The sequence below is a fragment of the Pyrgilauda ruficollis genome, unplaced genomic scaffold, assembly GCF_017590135.1.
Source record: "Pyrgilauda ruficollis isolate IOZ18807 unplaced genomic scaffold, ASM1759013v1 scaffold130, whole genome shotgun sequence".
Classification (NCBI taxonomy): domain Eukaryota; kingdom Metazoa; phylum Chordata; class Aves; order Passeriformes; family Passeridae; genus Pyrgilauda; species Pyrgilauda ruficollis.
In genome coordinates this window covers 122,902-139,198 of record NW_024511433.1, presented here as the reverse complement: position 1 = coordinate 139,198, position 16,297 = coordinate 122,902, and the positions used below count along the sequence as shown (strand labels likewise).

The following is a 16,297-nucleotide window of genomic DNA, read 5'->3' as shown; positions in this document are numbered from 1 at the left end:
TGGTTTACTTACCAAGTCTCAGCAGGTACATGGAACATTGTTATTCTAACGGCAATTTCTGATCTTTTAGGAATTGCACTCTAATACAGCTTCTCTTTTTCTTAAGATTAAATTGTCATGGGATATTGCTGCTTGAAAGTAATGCTTGGCTAAAGCTCTCTGGATAAGGATGGGTCATATTCCTGTTCCAGGAAACAATACACGTGCTCTGCTGTATGGAAAGTAAGAGGAAAATACATTTTAAAAATCAAAATAAGGAAGGCTTCAGCTAAAAAAATGTCCCTACATTGCAACATGTAGCTGCTTTCCCGCTCCTAAAAACTCCAGAGACATTATTCTCCCTTTTGTGGGGAAATACTTCTATTTAACAGGAAAACTGAGAATATCATGCATCCAGTCTGCATTCCTTTCTCAACTGGAATAATTTGTTTTACATTTAATCATATTAATTTAGGGCTAGAAATGTTTACCTTTACCCTTCTCAAAATATAATGTATTCATATGACACTCCAACGAATTTGTTTTGTTTGCCTTCACAAATGTCAGTCAGCTTGGCAAGGGACCAAACCCCAAGTCAGGATGCTCAGTGAACCCTAAAAAGCCCTAAACCAGGGGGAGTATGCAGAACCTCCAGGAATCACCTGTTTTGGTGTCACAGATCTTAGCACCTTTCCACTGAGTGGTTAACAAGGTTAAGTGGACTTCATGATATGCTCAGGAAGACACATCCACCCAGACACTGATTGTTTTGCTTTTTTTAAACACTTAATCCTTGTTTCTTTTCTCAGCACCCCAGTGATTATTTTCCCATGCATTGTGTTGCTTGGTGGATAGACTCTCAGAAGCCTAGCTCTCCAAAACCACTGGAGAAGAAGCTGAGCCATGAAATCCAGGTGGCAGAAAGACACTCCAATCCCCTTTTATTGTTTTAAATCTTGTTTGACTATTTTTTTCTGAAGTCTGGAAGACAATCCAAACAAGGACGTATATGGAGAGCTGCAATTCCTTACCTTAAGGCAGAGCCTATCATTAGTTCGTTCATCTACAACTGGGCAGATTACAGGCAGGGTTTTTTATCTGTGTAAAGAAAGAACTTTAATTTGGATTGCTTCTCTAAGCAATCTTTTCTGTTTGAAAACAAATTGTTAGCTAGAAAAAAGAGCACCATAAGCAGAGGTCCAAAGTTATTTCATGAACCTTGGCTTAGGACAGTAGTAGTTAGGTGTTCAAATGCCTTTTAAATATGGCCTAATGGACCTTCTTGTCTCTGCACACACAGCCATACTGTGAACCATTTAGGAATGTTAGGATTTTGTGGTTTGATACGTCATGTGGTTTCAAAATGATGCTGAGTTTGTCATTGAGGTTCACCCTGGAGAGACAGACTTGTTTAGACCAGTCTTTGCAAGTCTTTGCCAATTTTTGCACTCTTTAGAGGAGTTTGTGCAAACTGTAATATCAAAGAGGCTTCCAGAATTACAGAGGTCCCAGGAGTACACAAGAGTACAAAAATGCATGGAGCAACACTGGCAAATTTGATCACAGGGTTCAGCCCCTCATCCTACTTTCCAGACCCTTTATGAAACTTGCTTAACCCATTAGTCCCATTAAAAAATACTCAGTTAAATAAAGCTACCCTGTGTTCAAAGCAAGATCTAGCTTCAGTTTCCATTGCTCCTGTCACAGTTTTATGCACAGTGCTGCAAGGGTGTCAAGGAAGCTGGTTTAATCAGTACTGCTTGGTCTCAGAAATGTAAATTGTAGGTTCATTGGTTTCCTTCCCAGCATGCAGCTATACACACTAATTCTGAGTGGAGTCCCAAATGAAAAGTTCAACTCTGTTAAAACCAGAGTGAGGTTTTTTGAAAAGCTCATTCTCTATGGCCAGAGCTCTGGATTTCCTGGTCCTGTTTCCTGGTGCTTAAGACTAAGAAAGAAAAAATTCCAGATGGTATAAGCCTGGCTTGTAACCTCTCCCTACAACCTTCGTAACTTAAATGGGAGGGATATGAAGAATTATATAAAGATATAATGTTTCATAGAAACAAATAATGGTAACTGTAAACATGGGCATATTTCTCCCATGCAACATAAACTGCCACCTGAAACAAAGAATTTTTTCTACCTACTGAAAGTATTAGATTTTTGCTATTGCATAATACAGAAAACAAAAATGTCAATCGTCTATTAATTTGAGATGTCACATACTGATTAAAAATCATGTCTTATAGTGGTTTTGATACAAGGTAGATTAATGTGTTGGATATTGCATGTTTTTAAACAGAAAAAAACTATGCAAAAAAAAAAAAAAAAAAAAGGTCAAATTTCTTGTGGTTGAACCCATGAAGTAAATACAGAACATATTTTGTTTGTTTGGATCTTGGGGAACAAACTGTTTTTACGTAATCATATTACATTAAAGAAAGCACTGTAATGTATTGCATTTCAAAATCACATATTTATATAATAGGGAATGTATTCACATCCAACATAATCACCTTCAATCACAAAACCTGGAAACAATTCTGAAAAGTGAAAACTTGTAAAAACACACCTTTATTTTCTAAATGCTGACATGCAAAGGAGGAAAAAAAAAACCCTATAGGCCTGAAGTAAACCTTCACATCATTAGGATCTAATTGTGAAGAACTGTTTATCATACACAACTTTCTGACACAAGTCTGATTCCAAGTGACTACCTTTGAAACATCCTGTCTTGCTAAACTCCACTAACCTCCTCACAATCCAGCTCTTAATGATGCTGCATTTTACCGTAATTCCCACACTTGTGTTCACTAGGGAAATGTCTGATAAAAATAAATAACATAATTCATCTTCAGTGAATAGGACTTGAAAGGTATTTTTCAAGTTTAACTAGTTAGGAAGATGGTGTCTCAAGACAACTACAGGTTAGACGGAGTTAGCAGGAGTGCCTGGAAACTGTTCCAACTTTGAAAATTATTCCTGTGCCATTTAGGAAGAAACCCAAGATCTTTCAAGATTTCCTGCAAAGAAACTGGGAGTGAAAAGTTCAAAATAGATAATAACATTTTTGTTAATTTGGAACTACTGTTTGACTTCAGGGCTTCAGCTGTCCTTGCACCAGGGCTGCTCTGGTAGTTGCTTTGGTTTTAAGCAAAAATTGCATGCAGTGAAAACTGTAATTAAAAATTCCTGTCAGCTCAGATTCACTCCTTAACAGCTGTGGTCACAACCAAGCACCTTCTACAACACTCTAATTTTGAAAAATTCATCATCTGCTGAATTGATGCCTCTCTCCTCAGACAAACAAGCTGCTCTGTATCGATTTACAAGTGATTGCATTTGGGAATTGCTATGTGGTAGAGAATTGGGACATTTCTAAATAAACAATGATGCTGAGCACAAAAATGCTAGCCTCTTGTTTGTGATCCACTGAAACACGAGATGGATCTCACTATTCCTAGAGGAGGAGTAAGTTTAGCTGATTAGTTTGAGGGATACAAATAAACACGGTGTGTTTCTAATTACACCAGTGAGTCACAATAGAGCGCTGGTTAACAGGGTAGTTTTGTGCCTGAAGTTCTACAACCGCTTCAAAAAACAGCGTGCTTGTCCTTCTTCCCTTCCCCAAGCACAGCTGATTTCTTAGCAACACTAGTTAATCATCACAGCTGACACAGTTCAGGTCATAATCCTCAATCTCCTTTACGTCAGGACATTTATGCTGTCCCTACAAAGCTCTGCCTAAGGAAGTAACACAGCCTCCTTGCTCCTTGTGACTGCTTGATTGTGGTAGAGCTCAAAAAATGTTATACAACATTAGTAGATCTGAAAACATCCAAGTCAGACCTGCTCAGACCACTCAAAAGCATTTAAAAATCTACTTTTCAAAGTTATTCTCATAATCAAAGGGGCAGACAAGAACATATTCAAACAACCCAAACTTCAAAACACAAAATCCAGAGATTTAAGTATATTGGTCTTCACAAACTCTCATGGATTTTATTTTTTTGGTATACTATTACTTCTTAACTAAGGACATGTGATTTTTCAGTGGAAGTGCACCTTAGACAGCTACAACTCAAATTTATTGACTGTTTTACTTTTGTACAATTCTGTTCAATAGAAAACAGAGAAAATAGAGGAAGGAGAAGTGTGGCTACCTAAAATAGAAATTTTGTGTCAGTATATATATATTTTGTTTGGGTGGTTTTTTTTTGTTTGTTTTGTTTTGGGGGTTTTTTTTGGGTTTTTTTTTTTTTTTTTGGTTTTTTTTTTTTTTTGTTCTGTTTTGTTTTTTGGGGGGGGATTTGTTTGGTTTTTGGGTTTTTTTTGGGAGAAGGTTTGTTATTTTAAACTGCAGAGAAACCATGATGCATTAAGTTTAATTAAGACTTAATTAAATCTTAATTTAAGTTGTGCTTATTCCTTGGTCACTGTGTACATTGCAGAATCATCTTGACAAAACTGTCATGTAAGTAAGGCTATGATTTATTCATCTTGGACAAAGTACCTTTCACAGTTGTAAAAGGAGTTCCGAAAAGTAGTAGAATAATAAATTACTGCACTTTTATCTGTGTATTTCTCTATCTACCTGCTTATCTCCCCCTTAAGCCATGTCCTGCACACTTAGAAACAGCTCCTACATAACTTTGATCCCATTTTCCTCCATATACATCAACAATAACTCCTAGAACCCTACTTTGATTCACATTCCTCTCTCTTCTAGTCCCTCCACCCAAACACCTCCATAACCAGAAAGTGAATGCAGTACCATTTAACTCTAAGATTATACTAAAACAATGCACTAACAGAAACAACACAACTTTTATGTGTTCACTCCAAAGCTAAGCAGCTGTACAGCTCTCATTTGGACCTCATTTGGCAAATATGGTAACATAACTCGTGCAAATTCTCTACCATTAATAAAACTGACTTTATATATATGTATATACACACATATACACACACACACACACACATATATATATGTATGTATGTATTTTATACTACTGTGTTCACAAAATAGAATCAATGTGAGTTTGGTATTAAGATTTTATTTATGATGGAAAAGTCTGTCCACCTGGAGAAGACATTCCAGAGTTGTCCAAAGAGAGAACTTCACCAATATTTCTCACCAGGGAATTGATGGGATCCATACTGATCATTCAGTCAAATGGCTCTGCAGCGAAGCCACAGCCCCTCCTGATTTTCTCATCTGGCAATCTTCTAACAAACTTCACCTTTTGCAGAGTCTTCCAGTAGCATCTTGATTCCTACCCTCCCATCCTACATTTGTGAATCATCTTTCTGGGATTTTTTCCTTCAGAAATTTCTACATATGGCCTCTGTGTGCCTGTCCTCCTTCCCGTGACTTTTTCCATCACCTCTCTCTCAAATTGCTTTACCCAAACTGTGCTTAATTTCTTTTCTCTTCTTGCCAAGAAACTCGCTTTTTTCAATTTCCTCTTGCATCCCCAAGTTTTCTATTTCTTTCATTTTAATCCATTAAATTAATGGATTTTGTCAAAACCACTCTTGCCTGATGTCAAGCAAGGAAGTTCAGTGGCCTCTCACACAGAAACACCGGAGTTGCAGTTCCCTCTCCAGCTAAAGGGAGGAGTCTGCAGCTCCCATGTGTGCTGTAACCATGTGAATTAGGTCTTCTCACACATAAAGCTGTGAACCCAAGCTGTCCATCAGATCACCTATAAACCAATGCTCCACTCAAACTGCCTCCCCAAACCCCTCATCTGCCAAATCAATAAGAAGAGTAATAATGATAATGATGACGATTATAATCCTATCTCTACAAAAATTCCAACTGAGCCTTTTTTAATACAGAAACTCAGAAGCTAGGGAGGGGAAAAGAGAACAATTTTGCTAAGGCAAAGAAAACATACGGTCTAATAATTAACTGGGGGACAGAAAAAAATTATAATATATTTGCACTGGCCCTGTGTGAAACCCTGTGTGCTAAACAGGTCTTTGGCCATTAAATGTCATGGGAACTCCCAAACATTTGGCACAGTATTTACATCTAACAAAAAGACTAAGTAAGTAAAAAGCCACTAGCATGTCTTCTGGCAATGGATTATCTCTATTTTCTTCACTGTTTTCTCTAACTTGAAACACCCTGCATTCAGCCTTCCCACTGCTGTCTAGACACAGCTCTGCTTTTGCCATCCACCCTGGGGTGAGTCTGTAGCCTGAAGCCACAGTAGCCCATTCTCAGCTCTCTCATACATGCTGTGCTTTGAAGGGCTCATGGGAGGCTGCAGTTTCCCCATCCCTTCTAGAAGAATAGTCTCCCTGCTAATGCACCAGATATCTCTACCAGCTAATGAAGATATTACCGGATGATAAATTGTGTATACCTGGTGAGCTAACACAATGCTTGTTCCCCAAAACCACTGGCCTATAAAACTGCACAATGCCTATTGTATAAGAAGGAGAACTGGAAGTTAACCAGCCCCAGTGCCCTGCCAACTCAGCCAGGTCACCTTGAACAGCGTGGTCTACAACCACCAGGGACCACCAGAGAAACCCCCAGAAGAATGCATGCGTAAAGGGGAGGGGAAATATGTTAATAATTTTGGGGAAATGATTAACATATGTATGTTTGTTCTGGGACAATCAATCAATATGTGTGTAAAATACAGTATAAAACCAGTAACAATCCTGTACTCGGCATGCTGGGATATTGGAGGAGCTATGTCCCTGTGCATCCACACAAATAAAGAATGCCTGCTTCTTAATACCACACTTGTGTTAAGGAGTTTTTATTTTACCAAATTTTTAGTAGCAAAGATAAAACTTAGAGGATCAGCTTGGGAGGAAGTGAGTGAAGTGCCTTAATTTTGGAAACTCACTTAAAACCCTTGTCATCTCCATTAACAACTCTAGCCCTCCCAACATATTCAAACTTTTATTTAGAAACATTTGGCTAAAAAATTACGAGGAAGGAGTGATGAGTGGGAGGAACAAGGAGAGACATTTGAAATTCCAGAATTGTGTCCTCCTAACAGGTATGACTGTCGCAGCACATAATGAGCCGTGACAGACAGTATTACAGTCAAACTCGGAGAAGAATTTCTAAATATAACTCTGAAGTACGAAGCAAACTGTTATTTTCACTCTTGGTTTTGATCAAGACGCTTTGTCTTCCTTATACTCTTACAAATTGAAATATCTGAAAACTTGAAAAACATGGATGCCAAGCAAATTTAACGACTCTGGAATGTTATTAATTCCTCTCATGGGCAGGAGAGAAATTTTCTAAAAGGAAACATCACTTGGGAATCCCAGTCTTGGCACTGAAATTGACATACACTCTGAAGGAATCCAGCCCTCCTTTTTAGTCTGTCATTTATTTAATAGGTAGCACAGGTAGAAGGGGGCTAGGGGAAAAGGGAGACTGGAGAACCCATCTGTTAACACTACATACCTTGAATATTCACCCCAACAGCAGCCTTATCACTGTTTTGCATCAGAAAGTGCACAAACATGCTGTAAGTACTTTCTTACATTCATGTTTGCAGCTAATACTAAGTAGAACTAACTAAGAAACAGCAAGTTTTCCCTTTTCTCTCATTTAAATCCATTTGTTTTCTATTAATCTTTGTTAGTGCTTCCTCATCATTCATGCTGCCTTTAGATAAATGGTTGTCAGAAAAGCAAAATTAGATCAACTGTCAGATAATACACACATATTTTAGCAATTTAAAGCTTGCTGTTTTTGTCATTAGCCAAAAAAGACCTGAGTTTGCAATGGCTATTTTCCCTCCCTCCCTCCCTCCCTCCCTCTCTCACGTAACCCAATAAATGATTTCTCAATTACATCACACTTTTGTTCCCAGAGTATAAAATTAGCTGTTTAGCTCCTTCTTCTTTTACAACCTTAATTACACTCATTTTTCTTATAGCTTTTGGGCAGCATCCTTTCCTAGCTGCTCTGCAAACTACCAATTTCTTTTTGCCCAAGCCCTCTCTTTGGTATTTGCCTCCTGGGAAACGTAAGTGAGATTTAGCAGGAAGCCTGTCACCATACATACTTATGAAAGAATTAATTTAAAATAATGACTTCATGCATGATACAACATCTTATTGAGCTACTACCTTCTCATAACATCTTCCCTCTTCCTACTATTTCTCTTACTATTCCCTTGGAATTGGTTGGGACAGATTTAATTTTCTTCATAGCAGCCCCTATGGTGCTATGTTTTGGATTTGTAACTAATCAGCACAGACAGCACCCCCATTTCAGGTATTGCAGGGTCAAGCAAAGCCTTTTCTGACACCACCCCACTCCAAGCAGGCTGGCAGTACACAGGAAGTTGGGAGGCAACACAGCTGGGACAGCTGAGAACTTGTGTTGTGCTAACTCACAACACCTGGATAAGTATATTTGGATAAGTATCTTATTTACTAAGTATTTTAGTAAACTGCAACCAAACTAAAGGGATACTATAGTGGCATTAAATTACTTAAATAGGCTGTAATAGATTCCTAAGAATCTGAAATTTCCAAGGTCAAGGAGGCCCCTTTAATAGGGTAACACTTGCAAGCTTTTGCAATCTGCTGCACTGCTGCCATGAGGGAAAGGATGAGTATTATTTCTTACCTTCCTTCTGATTTCCTGTCTGACTCTAAATTGTAAAATACTCTCTCTGCTCCCACCTGCCAATTGTTTTCCACAGATCATCTCCTGCTGAAGACCTGGATTAGGCCTTCTGCGTAGACTCACAGCCCACGGGACAACTGTAACACTCATGAAGCTTCCTCAGACCACCAGTTCTACAGTGCAGACTCAAGTTACCCTCTGGCAAGAGGCTTTCGTACTAACTTTCATTCTCCCTCCATTGCCTGCACTATGGTTCCAGCAGGAAGGTCCACAGAAGGGCTTGTCCCTAACCAGCCTTTACCTGCCCTTGATTTTAAAGTAGCAAGGGAAACCTCAGTCAGGATGCAGATGTCTGCATTACCATAGTTCTGTAGAGAAACATATTCATAAAATCACTGAATGGTTGGGACTGAACATTAAAAGTCATGTAGTTCCAATCCTCCTGCCACGGACAGGGACAAATTTCACTAAACTAGGTTGCTCAGAGCTCCTTCGATCCTGGCATTATACACTTACAGGGGTGGGGCATCCACAATTTCTGTGGGCAACCCCTTTTACTGCCTCACCTCCCAGCCAGTAAACAATGGCTTCCTAACATGTGATCTCAACACACTGTCTCTCAGTTTGAATTTATGTTTTACATGTTGCCAGCACAAGGTGCTCAACACCTTGAGGAGGAACAGCAGCCAGGATGTGCCCTGCTGGACTTGGCTGGAGTACCTGTCCTGAAAACACAAAAAAGACAGACAGACAGACACAGACAGCCCTCCCTGTGGAAACAGACTTTGTGTAAGAGGCGGGCAAGCAATGACACATGATACGTCACTGTGTCTCAGGAAAGGAAAGGAATTATGAGTTCTGCCCTACGACCCAAATAGTTCACACATGAAGTAAAACAGCACCTCACTCAGGAATGGGATGGCTGTTTAAACTATGAAAGATTTTTGCTGTTCTGACATATATCTGCTGAGCAAATTATTGCAATGACCTATTTCAAATGCATAGTTATTTCAGTTTTGCTTCTCTCTTCTGCAGACTGCTTGGCCAAACTTGTTCAGATGGCCCTTTAGAGAGGAAGATGTGGGTGCCACACACTGTGGCTACACCAGTGAAGTTTCTCAGGTGCAGAGAGAGTGCTGATCACAGAGGTATCCTACCATGCACACAGGTCATGCAGTCACCAGCACACATCCCAACCTGTGACATTCGACTCGTGTTCTACAATTCTGCTGGCTGAGTCCTAACGATCTTATGAGAAGAAGGTCTATGGATTTATCTGTGAAAGCTAACAAAAAACACAGACTACAGAGAGGTGTCTATCTAAGCAGCTCACAGCTGAGGTCACAGGCCTGTGTTTACATGCAGCTCTGGTAACAAGGTTATAGTCATGTTCAGAAAGAATCTGGAGAGGGATTTCCTCCACACCTCCAGCAGCCTTTCTGGCTGGTTGTACAGCAGAGCCAGCACAGAAAGGGACACCCAAAGTCCGTGTGTGCTGCTGAGTCTCAGAAGAGCCCAGCTGGGCAAGAGAGCAGTGGAATAAGTCACATAAGTGTGCCTGTCAGTCTGCCTCATAGGGTGGATGCTGGATCAACTCCAAGGTCCCTAGGATTCCAGTCACAGGCATACTTGCTCTGTGCAAAGAGAGGGTGTCCTGACCTGTGGCTACTCTCAGGTCACACTGCACTCCTACTGTGCCACAAGACCAAAACCAGCACAAAAGAGATCTGGCTGCCAAGCTAACATTGCAGAGTGACTACCTTTGCGTTCTTGCCCACAGAATGAAAGCAGTAACTGAGTATTTTGGGGTAATCGCTGAACATTAAAAATTGCAAGGACAGATCATTTCCCTCAATGGAAAAAGATTTATGATTTGTTATGGTAATTGTTAGCAGCAAATAACAAAACAGTACTTTTTGTACTGTTCACCTTTATTCAGGTTTTGGCAGTACTTGGTTGCTTTCCTTGTTCTTCCTAAAAATTACGAATACTCTGTGCAGAAGTTGAGAAATATATTTTCTGCAAGACCTAGGCTCTGTTTTTCTTTACCAGTTATAAGCAGACAATTCTTTCAGTATGCCCTGCATATGCTGTAATTTTGTATCAAGGAGTTTTATGAAGTAACCTTTAGAACTTTAGCGAGTTCTCATTTGACTATCATAGGCCTAAGAAAACTCAAGACTAATTTTAGCATTTAGTGGAATGTGCTGCTAGAAAGAAAAGGTCAAGTGTGCTCACAGGAAGGCAGCATGAATTTGAATTTTTGGCTTGAACCTGTTTCTCCTTGCAACAAACGACACTTTCCTCCACTGACCCATGTCAAGCAGAATGAATCTCAACAGCAACAGCTGTTAAAGAGGAGGAATTCTGTATACGCTTGTAATGTAAAATTTTCCCTTTTCCCCATAATATATTCAAAACAGTGGTGTCCAGGGAGGAGAGAGGAACACAATGACACAGCATGTGTACTGTCTGTGCTGCTGATACCACAGGCAGCATTCTCCGCCAACATGAGATGCTTACCTTTTAAGAAAAGAAGAGCCAGATGTTTTTTTCAGCAGTACTTACTGCCCCTGCCCCGGTGGAAAACTAACTGCTCTGTTCCATGTCTATGGAGGCAGATGATAATGGCCACTTACCCTATTGAAATATTACCCTTTCTGTCCCTTTTATTTGTTTAGAAGAATCCATTTTGCTGTCCTAAGAGAGGCCTGGAGTTAGGAAAAATGGCTTTCAGTGATTCATTTACACATGCTGGTACCCTTAACAACATCACTTAAAGGCAGACCCTATGGATTTGGAGAATGGCAAATTAGTTGCCTGTCTCCTGCAGATGACGGATGACTGAAGATGACCTTTTCTCCTTCTTAACAATGTACAAAAGACTGATATTATATAGACATACACATATAAACATATAAATATCCAAACACAAACACCTATATTTGCTAAGGGTGGGGTTTTCTGTTACAAAAGCACTAAAAACATTTAAGTTCATAATCAAGAGCTTAAGCATTTAGATCCCACATTTTGTTTCCATTTTAAATCCTAAGCAGTGGTTGAGAGGAAACTGCTGAAATAGGAGAAAGAATTTAAAAGGCACATCATTCTCATGAAGGCGAAGAACAAAAGCAGATCAATATTGTGGCAAACCTATGAATATCTGAATATGACATAAGGCAAGCCTTAAAAATGTAAAGGGAAAGAATACTATTTCCATAATTTCTATTAAGCAAGTATCCCCTCTTCCCAGCAGTGTCTAACCACAAGGTAAGAGGACAGTACCTCCCCAGGCAAAGTAAAGATATTCCTCTGGCAAAGGGGTGGCAAGCAGACAGGTTCAGCTACCTGGAGGAAGCCAACATGGCCATAGCATCAATATTTATTTGAGGGGAAAGTGCTACCATTGAGGCTCTTCCATGGATGAGAATTTTTCTTTGAAAGGAGTGCAATTTTACTGTAAAAAATCTGATAAAATGTTTCTTCCCATCTTAAGAACTTCTAAATAAGGAAGCCCCAGCTCTGAGCTACAGCCTCACATTAAATATTTGCTGGCTAGTCACAGAGAGGTTTCATGAAAAGCCTGGTGTCAGTAGAAGAGCTGTCCAGAGAAAAAGTCTTTTGGCAGAAGACACATCAGGTCAGAAAGAAGCAGCACAGACAACAGTTGTCAAACCCACAAAGCTAAACCAAAAGAATTTAGAACAACCATATAACTGTTAAAAGCAAATAACCTAGTGAACCTAGTAAACTAAAATGAAAGACAGGCTGGCTATTGACAGGTAAGAAGTTAATCTGAAATATGCTTCATGTCAAGATGCATCTCAGACATACTTTCTTTCGAGTGTTTCATCCAAATAAAGACAGAAAATATTTCTCGGCAAAGAATGAAAATTTTTTTAACTACACAAGCTTACAAATCTGAAAAAGAACTAGAGGGAAGAAAGTGAGACAAAAACAGAGGACTCAGAAGACTTTCTGAAATTTTGAGTGCTTTAACAAATAGCCCAAAGAACAAACATTCTGTAGGTCAGAGTACCAAATGTTTCAAAACATCCTATTCCTCCTTTGGCAGGAGAACTAACCATATCATAACAGGGGCAACAATGAGGAAAGCTTTCAACATCTTTACTTTCAATGTCACATGTGCCACGCGTTAAGAAGATAAACGAAAGTAGGCAAAAGCAGGTGAAATGGTGAGTTTCAGTTTTGTACTAGCTAGGATGTCCAACTTGGGAATACTGAGGAATACCTCACATAGGGGATAAAAAATGGCCGCATGTTTTACTCTCTCCATGTCTTTGGTCAAAATGATAAAGAGGCAGTTAATTACTTAAACCCCATCTGAAATTTCTGGAAGCCTCAAACTAAGGAATTCACTTGGAAGAAGAAATTTTTTTTTTTTTGAGAGGCTGGGAGAGAGCAACTCTGTTTTCAAAAGCATTTTTAAAATGGTGTATGTTAGTTGGTGTTTACCAATGTAATACTAAGAATATACATGAAGTTGTTGTTCTCCCCCACCCCCACCTTAAGAAATACATTACAATTTGTGGGATTGCATCAGATTTTCTACCTCAGAAGGAATTTCTCTTTTTCTTTTCTCTCTAAAATGCTCCCAAAAGATGTTAGTTACTGTTGATCAAACAGAAAATGTGATGTGCTTCAAAGCGCATCCTATAGACTATGTCTTAATATTCAACTGAAAGGAAAATAATGCTTCATTTACATCAAATCCAAATTCCTGAATTAAGACAGGACCTCTCAGACTCGCCCTGAAATCTGTTTTTCTTGATACAGTATTATTGCATTTTCATATACTGTATCAACTAAATAGTTCTTTGGAGGAAAAAAAAAAAGGCTTTGCAGAAATTCTTAAATATCCCAATGATATTTTTATTATTCATTAAAACAGACTTGTACATCACACAGAGCTTAAGAGCATGATTATAAAAAACAATCACTATCCCCCTTTTATGTTTTTTAAATCACAGAAGAGTTTAAGAGCTGAGCAATTTATGCAGAGGTGATAGCACTTAGATTTCTCCAAGATCTTGACAATACTGTGTCTCATAAATCTAATTCTCAAAGTAGAGAATCACAAATGTCACCTGGCACAGAGGCCCTATTAAAGTATCCCCAATTATCTTTCCAGAGTGCTTTGCTTTACCACATTATTTGACAGACTCTCATGTACAGGTTTGAGCTGCCCAAATATAATGTCTTCAGCCCATTCTGTGCTTCTCACAACACAGAACAATCACAGGGCTGCCCATTTTTCCCCAAAACAAAGTCAGACCATCAGTGAAAGTCTATCAGATTGTGTAAGTATCAACATGTGTATGTAAACAAAAATCATCAGATCTTCGGTAAAGGCAGTTTTTCTTTTAGTATAATAATGAACAGCTTTTGTGAGAAATGTAAAGAGCCAATATGTTCAGCATAATACCCCTGTGTAAGCCCTTCAGAGATTAAAGTACAACATCAATGTCTGCTACAACAGTATACATAGTCAATTGGCTCCATGAATAGGAAATAACGTGGTTTATTGCAAACAGTAGACTTCAAAAAACAGGTATTTCGAAGTCCAGCTTGTTATGATTTTATTTAACAAAACATGAGTTAAATGTTTTCATGCAACATTTGCACTTAAGTCTTAAATAATCATGACAAACAGTAGTAGTTAAAGAACGCACTAATTATAGACTTTGGTGAATATACAAAAAACTTCAGCATTATAGGTTATACAAAGTAAAGAACATCTTAAATATTTCCCCAAAATACTGCAGCAGCTGAGACACAGTGATATGCCTTGCAAGGGCATAGGAATGTAATTTAGAAATCACATGGGAACTACCTCTTTCCTTAAATTTCACAAACAAGACAAAAGCAACATTCAACTCCACACACTGATTTTTCAGGTTATGTCTATGCAGTACCTTGAGTTTTATCCAAACAATAAAAGTTAGACATGTTTATTTAGTAAACAATTATGCAGTAAATCTCCATTACATTTCTTCCTTGGTATTACCTGGAGTAGCCATGTTATTTAAAAGTGGGCAGGTTTGGTACTTTTATACTGATGTCACCAATATTAATATTTCTTGGGATCTCTGGCAGATTCATATTCTTTACAGCTGAAACAGCCCGGGCTGGAGCTCCAGCTAAACCAGCCTGTATATAAAGTGAGGAAAAATGCAAGTCAGACAAAGTCAGTCACAAGAAGGTTCAACAGCAATCTACACAGACAACTAACTTTTCAAGTATTTCCATGGTTACACAATTAGAAAAACCACATGGTAATTGTGTTTGGAATGAAATGGGTTACTTGGAAATATTAAACCAGAAAGAGAAAACAGTTCACATATTCCTCTTTATATGGTAAAACGTGTAATGTCAACTGGATGGAAAAGTATGAGAGGAAGGAACAGGAGGCTTATCCAAGCACATGTAATGTACACGTTACAGAACAAGACAGTCTTGAGGTGTTGGGTGTCCAGTGTGCTGCCTTTGCCTGTTACCTATTCTAAAAGTTCACGTGGTTCACACTTAACTAGCATTGGTTACAGGTTCAGAATAAGTAACCTCAAAGTAATAAGGTGCTGAATGTCAGTCAAATCAATGAACAAACACATACACACACACACACGTGTGTGTATATATATACACATACAAAAATACATATATATGTACACACAGAGGTATTTCAAGGTGGTTTAGACTAAGATGAAAAGGATAAACACCCTGCATTTGTGATTGATAAAGAGCATGCAGACAGATTATTTCTACAGCCAAACTAGAATAACCTGTTTCCCACAGTAGCTAACCATACGCTAACGTATCTGCATCCCCTTGAGCATTACACAACAATACAGTTATGCCAAATTAAACTATTAAACAGCATCTATTTTTTATTAAAGTTCTCTACTGCATGCAGCATCTTTGCATACAAAACTAGAGCCTTTCTGTATAAACATGCAAGTTTTACAATAGAGAATTGCTGACTTCCTTTTTGCTTTTAGTTAAAGTAGCTGCCAAGTTTGCACACTGGGGTATATTATGAAATGTTAACAATTTACAGCTCAGAGGCCTGAAGACATACCAAAAATCATCTTTCCCTACTGCTTCTGAAAAAAACCTATTCAAAACCTTGTTATTTTAAGGACTATTAAAACAAGACTGGTAAGTGTTACTACTATATTTGATGAAGTAAAAAAACCATACTATTCATTTTAGGTATGGAAATGTTTCTCCTAAAAGTTCAGACTCCCTATGCAGATTTAAAATTTGCAGTGTGGTTTTACTTCAAGCTTGCCACAAAAGTGTAAAAATCATTTTTATTTTTGCAAGGAAATAAAAAAGCATGGGAGATTTTTAAAAGAAGAGTTCTTATTACCAGAAAAAGATACCATATTACAAATTCCCTGAATATGTAAAAAGAATTAACTTTTATTTTAAAGTTTTAAAAGTAAGATTAAAAATATTCAAAAACAATAAAAATCACAGTATGATTTACTAGTTTTATAGTGTGGCATCTTACAGGTCCAGTAAAAAGGAGCAATCCACAAGAAACAAAGCAAGATGCTAGGAATTGGTTTAAAAAAAGACTAAACTTGGAGAAATGGAAGGTCTTTAATTTTAGGTTTGTCCAAGACTGAAAAAACCAGTCCATTTGCATACAAAATATTTCTGAAC

At 38.3% G+C, this 16,297-nt stretch overlaps 1 protein-coding gene across 2 annotated transcripts in view; it reads right to left on the bottom strand.

The window, feature by feature from the left end:
• Window positions 1–13,491: 13,491 nt before the first annotated feature.
• Window positions 13,492–16,297, bottom strand: part of AP3S1 (adaptor related protein complex 3 subunit sigma 1) — a 29,515-nt gene continuing 26,709 nt past the window's right edge. For both annotated transcript variants that reach the window (XM_041459084.1, XM_041459085.1), the window contains one exon: window positions 13,492–14,776. In XM_041459084.1, coding sequence (XP_041315018.1) covers window positions 14,648–14,776 — 129 coding nt within the window. In that variant the 3' untranslated portion in view covers window positions 13,492–14,647. The remainder of the gene's footprint in view (window positions 14,777–16,297) is intronic.